The sequence below is a fragment of the Neomonachus schauinslandi genome, chromosome 2 (assembly GCF_002201575.2).
Source record: "Neomonachus schauinslandi chromosome 2, ASM220157v2, whole genome shotgun sequence".
Taxonomy (NCBI): Eukaryota; Metazoa; Chordata; class Mammalia; order Carnivora; family Phocidae; genus Neomonachus; species Neomonachus schauinslandi.
This window is the reverse complement of record NC_058404.1, coordinates 132,674,224-132,681,760: the sequence shown is the minus strand read 5'-3', so window position 1 is coordinate 132,681,760 and position 7,537 is coordinate 132,674,224. Positions and strand designations below refer to the sequence as shown.

The window sequence follows — 7,537 nt, the reverse complement described above, 5'->3', positions numbered from 1 at the left end:
TAATTACCATAAAAGTGATTGGTCAGAAATTTCTCTATTCCTCTTTACTTGTTCCATTTATCATATTTTATGTGTTAGGGAAGAAGTGTTTATAGACCTCCTCATTGAAATGTTTCCAATTTATCTCTTAGAAGTAAAGTTTCTTTTTAACCTGTTTATTGAGGTATAATTCAATATACACTTTACAAACTTGAAGTGTACAGTTCAATAATTTTTAGCCATTGCACAGAGTTGTGCAACCTTCACCAAAATCAATTTTAGAACACTTTCATCACCTCCAAAATTCACCCCTTAACTGTCATTCCCAAACTCCCATCTCTTCCAACCCTGGGCAAAACACTTACCTACTTTCTGTCTCTATAGATTTACCTATTTTGGACAATTTATATAACTGTAGTCAAACAATATGTGGTCTTTTGTGTCTGGCTTCTTTCACTCAGTATAATGTTTTCAAGGTTCCTCTACTTTGTAGCATGTATCAGTACTTCATTCTTTTTTATGGCTGAATAATATTCCATTGTATGAATGCAGTACCTTTTATTTATCTATTCATCACTTGATGGACATTAGGACAAGTTGTGTTTTTTAATAGGAAGAAACTGTTAAAAAGTTAAAACTTCTATATTTCTTTAGCATAGAGGAAAACATCTTCTGTCCTTATCACAGGTAGAGGTGTCACACCCAGCTATGAAGACCAGCATCCTGCTTATGTTCCTTTGGGGGTTGTCCTGTGCTCTTCCAGTAAGTATCAGGGTAGGGATATATGAAATAAACCTTTTATACCTAAAATTCCACAATGTTAATTGGCTATAAGCCAACGTGCCTGTGTAAGTTCTAGTCAGATGAAAACAGTAGTTTCTTAGGAAGCTGTTTGCTTTAAAATATTATCCGAAGGGCACCTGGATGGCTCAGTCATTAAGCGTCTGCCTTTGGCTCATGTCATGATCCCAGGGTCCTGGGATCGAGCCCCGCATCGGGCTCCCTGCTCCGCGGGAAGCCTGCTTCTCCCTCTCCCACTCTCCTTGCTTGTGTTCCTGCTCTTGCTATCTCTCTGTCAAATAAATAAAATCTTCAAAAAAAAAGTTATCTGAGTTATTCCTTATTCTGTTCAATCATATAGCTATGATTCTCATTTTTCTTCATCAGCAGTGGTTCTCAAAGTGTCATCCTCCAACCAGCAGCATCAGCATCAACTAGAATTTTGTTAGAAATGTAAATTCTTGGGTCCTACCTCAGACCTACTGAGCCGGACTCTCTAGGGATGGGGCAATCTGTGGTTTAAAAGGCCTCCAGCTGATTCTAATTCATGCTGAAATTTGACCATCACTGCTCCTACATATGTAAAGTGTTACTAGCTACTGCCTTGGAAATTTCTCTGTGAGTTAACCTTGTGTACTAAATTTTCTAGGTAGCCAGGTATCAAAATACTGAATCTGAGAGCTCTGAAGAATGGAAGGTGAGTAGAAATAAGGTTTTTAAAAAATATTTTTAATTTAATATATTATTAAATATATTAACTCCACCACAAATATTGAAACTGCTAATGATTTAAGGAATACCTTAATAACCTAAGATATAGGTAGTAAGGGCTATAATTTCTAGTTCATGTGAAAAAATTTAGTTCATATAATGCTTCAACTTCAACTTAGTAGTATAATTTAGTGAGGAGGCTTTTTTTTTCCCTTTAGCTTTATTTTCATAATGATGTCCGCAGTAGTGGAAGGGAAGGGATGACAGTGAACCAAGGCTGCTTTTAAAGGATTAGGACTAGAAATCTGTTTACCAGGAGATGTCTGGCAGGCAGGAGGTCAAGTCCTGGAAAGTGAGAAAAGACAGAAGAATGAGAGGATACTAGAGTCTCTGGAATAATAGCTAATGTTGATTGAGTGTTAACTCTGAATAACCCAACAGTTACTAATTCTCAAGAACTCAAGAACCATTGCTAGGCTGTTTTATGTGCTTTACAAGAGAACACTGAGACACAGAGAGTAACCTAGTCTGTTTCGGTTACGTGATAAGTGTTAGAGCCAGACTTTAAACCTAGGTCACTCTGGCTCCAGAATCCACATTCTCTATTAGGGTGTTATATCCCTCTCAGGAAGGGGCCAAGTCTAGGAGGGCAACAGGTTCTCAAGATTGAAACTACAAGGAAGGCTTAAAATCTTATGCTAGGTCAGAGTGTTTTGTTCATGACCTTGTTACCTGCTGGCTTTTGCATACACTGCAGCTTGGGCACAACATTATTAGCAGTTGCCAGATAATGTCAGAGGCTTGAGATGGGGTTCTGTCCCTGCCTGAGATTGGAATTGGCATTGCAGCATTTCTCAGATGAACTCTCATCAGAGATGTCCTTCGGCTGGTTGAAAAGCAGCCACTATAGATCCTCTCTCTCATTCAACCGAAGACTCTAAGAGTACCACAAACACGTTAGGTTCTCAAGTCTAGCTTTGGTATGAGAAAAATACCAATGTCTCGCTCCCTCCTAGCCCTTAATTCCAAATGATAACTGATGGAGTTCTCTCTGAGAGTCTGCCATTGTGCCTGCTTTCAGTGTCACAGGGCAAAGACTAAGTGATCAGAGCTCCTTCCTCTGGGGAGATACCCCTGCCTCGCATGCTGGGAGGCTTGTTGAAGACACGCTGATAGCAGCTCCTCCCTGCTTTTCTCTGCACCTCAGGTCTTCACACTCATGGCTCAGCAGCTTTGAACCAAAAGGGATTTTGGGATCTTGCTGTGCTTCTGGGGAAGGGGGAGTGTAGATGCGGAGAAGGCACTAGAGGTGGCACAGGCAATCTTAAGAGTTCTTATAAGATCAAAAAAAAGTGAAATAAATCAGAACGATGCCTAATTAAGTTTCAGACTTAGTTTTGTGTGTGTGTGTGTGATCGTATGCGATTCGAGAAAGGTTTAATGGCTTTCTCAATTCAGTTTTATCTATCACTGAATTTTATAATGTGATATTCTCAAAATGGATTATTTCTTTAGTTTATATCATATTAAATAGTTCTCAAGATGCTTCCAATTTCGTCCTCACAGTAACTCTATGGAGTATGCACAGTGGTTGCTAATATTCTTAATTTATGAGGAAGAAATTGATGTTGGAAAGGTGAAGTGAATTGCCCAGATTCGCACAGAGTGACCAAACATCACAGTTTATCCAAGACTTCGGGGTTTCCTGGAACATGTGAATTTCAGCACTAAAACCAAGACAGTTGGTTTTCAGGGCTAAAACCAAAACCAAGGAGCTAATTGAGACTTAAATCTGGGTTCTAAATTCCAATGCTGTCTTTTTTTTTTTTCCTATGTTACATTTTATCTAGGTTGTACAAACGACCAACTTCAAAGAAAGTATATTTTTCTCTAAGTGAATATCAGAAACAACAATCTTCTACGTCTTTTAGATCACAAGATCTTTCTAGGCCATCAGGCCATCTCACATCCTCTTTTTAGCCATTTCACCATAAAATGTCATTATTACTCATGTAAACGTAAACTCTGTATCAAGAAACTAAAAAAAATCAACTAAAATTATTTTAAATATCTGCAAGACATGATCCGTCTCTAAAGGAGTAACTTGTTTTCCTTCCTTTTTTTACAGGGTCATTTGGCACAGACACCAACACCACCTTTGGTAACTATCTCAATTTTTTTTTATAAACACCTCATACAGTAAATTTACTTTAACACTCTTCTCATCACCTTAGGCCATTTGGACAGCAGTAAATCCAAACTGCAAGCAATTTATGTGTATCATATTTTTCTTTCCTTGGGAATTGCTAAAAGGAAAAATAAACAACTTTTTTTTTTCCTTTTAGGAGAGCAGTGAGTCATCAGAAGACAGTAAAGTTAGCTCCGAGGAACAGGTAATTAAACAGACCTTTCTTAACTTTTCAGGCTACTTAGGAATCGAAGGAAATGATGTTAGATTAAATTACCTGCAACCATTCTAAATGTAATATTTTCTAACCATTGGTTATGCTAGCTAAATCATCCCATAAAGTAAGAAGAGAAAAATGAGTGGGAGAATTCAGATGTGGACATGCTGTTCATTCCATATTTATCACTGGGGCCAGATTATAGACATTGTGGCCCCAGATGTCCTCTAGTTAAAAAGAACACACACACACACACACACTCACACACACACACACAAATGGTCCTAGACTATGTTAGACAAGTAATAGCTCATTTATCACTCTAAAATACTGCTTTTACAATTGGAGCAGTTCAGATCAGACAGAGAAAGCTTCCTGGCTAACATGAAGTACCTGCTGGGCCTAGAGATCTCCTCCATGTCAAGGATCTTGTTGGAGCAGAGAGTAGGAAAGCCCTGAAGAAACTTTAGTGAAACAGCTTTTTTAGTAATGATTTGTCTTTAAAACAGTCTCAGTGGTGACCCTCGTAATAAGAAAAGCTGACTTATAATTATAATCCTTTAAGAAAAAAATTGGTTTTCTTTCTCTTTTGTGTGCACTCTTTTTTTTTTTTTTTTCATTTTCCCAAGACTAAATGTCATTACTTTCTTGGCTGTCCTATCATTTTGATGAAACTCAAACCCGTGGGGCTCCAGAGATTCCAGGAACCAGGTTTCTCCTTGAAGCTTTGATCCATGTTGTATTCTGTACTCAACCAATTGGAAGATGAATTATTAGTCTTTTACCACTGTTTACTAAAGGTTTGTCTGAGGAACATTCTAGGAATTTATAAGCATAGAATTGGGGATGTTTTCTGGAGATGTTATGATTTATTGCTTTAATATTCTCCGAGCTCTCAAATGAGAATAATAGTACCTGCTTGAGAAGGGTGCAATATGTGCCTTTTGAGGTATGGGGAGCTAAAAAGATGCTTAGTTCCAGCATACCAGTGTAAACTCTAGCAACGGGAGGAGATGTCATCATTAGGTACTCCCAACTGCAAAATCAGATATTGATCAGTAGGGACAAGTGGAAAAATAAAAACAAAGTCAGCAAGAATGCTCTGCTATGGGGTATAGTAAAGAGAGCAGATTTTTCCATAGCATAATGAATGAAGACTCACTATCCTTCCTTATCTGTGTAGTGTTTCCAATTATTTGACTTACGGGGATAATCTCTCTGAGCTCACACTTAGAACTAAGCCTTCCTGGTGGTCCCACTAGTTGCAGTCTCCTAGCTAAGCCTTCTTTCTACAGGCAACCCTCTGCCAGTGTGAATGAAGTATAAATATGGTATGGGTGAAATGTATATCTTACCACAATATTTTACTTTCATTTTAGCTAAAAGTTTCATTCTACTGCCTTAGTACATTCCGCCCCCCCAGAGTTGATAAGAAAAAAATATTTGGGTCATTTTAAAATCTGTTTTAAAGATTTTAAAAACTGTTTTAAGCCAAACAATTTGATGAGTATTTCAAACATCTCTTTAATGTACAAAAAAAAAAAAAATTCTCTGAGAGTTTCTTCCAGGAATCAGACTTACAATATGATTTGAGTTTCATGAATGTGATTTCTATAGAGCTTTTTACGAAAGTTTCTGTAGCACTGAGTGAATTGTGCCTATATAAAATGGAATGACTTGAGTTTCAACTCCTCTACTTTCCTCTTTAACCTCTGGTAGACATGTTATTGAGCAGGAAAACTGACCATGGATTAGAAGGAGGGACATAAAAAAAAAAGCAGGAGGAGAATAGATAATACCCTCTATATCAGCTCCTGGAGTACTGACCATGTTTGTTAACCCAAACTTTAGGCAAATGAAGACCCCAGTGACAGTGCTGAATCAGAGGAGGGCCTTGATGATCATCAAAATATGCACAGGGCAGCTGATGGCCTCTCTAGGAGTGGAGGAAAAGAAGGAGATGATAAAGATGATGATGAAGATGACAGTGGAGATGACACTTTTGGTGATGATGATAATGGCCCAGGACCTGAAGAGAGACAAGGAGGAAACTCCAGACTCAAAAGTAATGAGGACTCAGCCGACATCACACAATCCAGGGAAGATAGTGCCCTGCAAGGAGAAGACAGTACCCAAGATACCACCAGTGAGAGCAGGAACCTTGACAATGAGGATGAGGTGAACAGCAGGCCTGAGAGAGGTGACTCTGCTCAAGAGAGTGAGAGTGAGGAGCACTGGGTGGGAGGAGGCAGTGAAGGGGATAGTAGCCATGGGGATGGCTCTGAGTTTGGTGATGAAGAAATGCAGAATGATGATCCAGACATTATCAGGAGTGACAGAGGCAACTCCAGAATGAACAGTGCTAGTGTCAAATCAGAAGAATTGAAAGGAAACAGTGATGAGCAAGCAAGCACTGAGGATTCAGTTGACAGCCAATCATTGGAGTATCTCAGGAGGAAAATTTTCAGAAAGTCCCGTATTTCTGAGGAAGACGATATAGGTGAGCTTGATGATAGCAACACAATGGAAGAAATCAAGAGTGACTCAACAGAAAACACCAACTCCAAAGAAGCTGGCCTCAGCCAATCCAGGGAAAACAGCGAGAGTGAATCTCTAGAAGAGAGTGAGGAGACTCAGTCTCAAGAAGATAGTCAAAATGTACAAGACCCCAGTAGTGAGTCCAGTCAAGAGGTTGATCTGCCATCTCAGGAAAATAGTAGTGAATCTCAGGAAGAGGCAGTGAGTGAGTCCAGGGGTGACAACCCAGATAACACCACCAGTCACTCAGAAGATCAGGAAGATAGTGACTCCAGTGAAGAGAATAGCTTGAATAAACCGTCCAGTTCAGAAAGTGAATCCACAGAGGAGCAAGCTGACAGTGAATCCAATGAAAGCCTCAAAGATTCAGAGGAGAGCCCAGAGTCCACTGAGGAGGAGAACAGTTCTAGCCAGGAGGGCCTCCAGTCTCACAGTGCCTCAGCAGAGAGCCAGAGTGAAGAAAGCCAGTCTGAGCAGGACAGCCAGTCTGAGGAAGATGATGCCAGGGATTCTCAGGACAGCAGCAAATCAAAAGAAGACAGCAACTCTACTGAGAGCAAATCAAGCAGTGAAGAAGATGGCCACTCAAAAAACACTGAGATAGAAAGCAGAAAATTAACAGTTGATACTTATCACAACAAACCCATTGGGGATCAAGATGACAATGACTGCCAAGATGGCTATTAGCAACAACTTCCCCAAGAAGTGGCTCTCAGCTTCGGAGTTGGAGAACAGGGAAATCATTATAACAATAATTTATTGTTTTTTTTTATCAGAAGGACAAACAGAGGCCATTTCTTTCTGAAAGGAAATGCTGGATATATTTGTTTCTAGGGTGTCACCAATTTATAGGGGTTTAAATACTGTCAGAGGACACCAGAACACACTCAATGAGACTGGAAGCAAGGAAAGATGTGCATTATAGCTTCACACCTGAAATAGTTGCTAACTCATTAACGTAACAGTTATTGAGGTTCTATTACGTACCATGCACTGTGCTAGGTGCTGGGATATAAAGAAGCTTAAGGCTTGTTTCTTGCTCCTGAGGAGCTTATAGAGGGATAAATAAACTTAAAAAGCTAAACAGGGATACATATGAGAGAAACAAGAATTATTACAATGCA

The 7,537-nt window shown here is 39.3% G+C and overlaps 1 protein-coding gene across 2 annotated transcripts; it reads left to right on the top strand.

Annotated features, from left to right (window-relative positions):
• The first annotated feature begins 687 nt into the window (after positions 1–687).
• Positions 688–7,100, top strand: DMP1 (dentin matrix acidic phosphoprotein 1). Of its 2 annotated transcripts, XM_021702341.1 has the most exons (5): positions 688–745; positions 1,413–1,456; positions 3,599–3,631; positions 3,816–3,863; positions 5,727–7,100. In XM_021702341.1, the coding sequence occupies exons 1-5, from the start codon at positions 688–690 to the stop codon at positions 7,098–7,100; spliced, it is 1,557 nt and encodes a 518-aa protein (XP_021558016.1). The 2 variants fall into 2 exon arrangements, with proteins under 2 accessions (XP_021558016.1, XP_021558017.1); XM_021702342.1 differs by lacking the exon at positions 3,816–3,863.
• Positions 7,101–7,537: the final 437 nt, after the last annotated feature.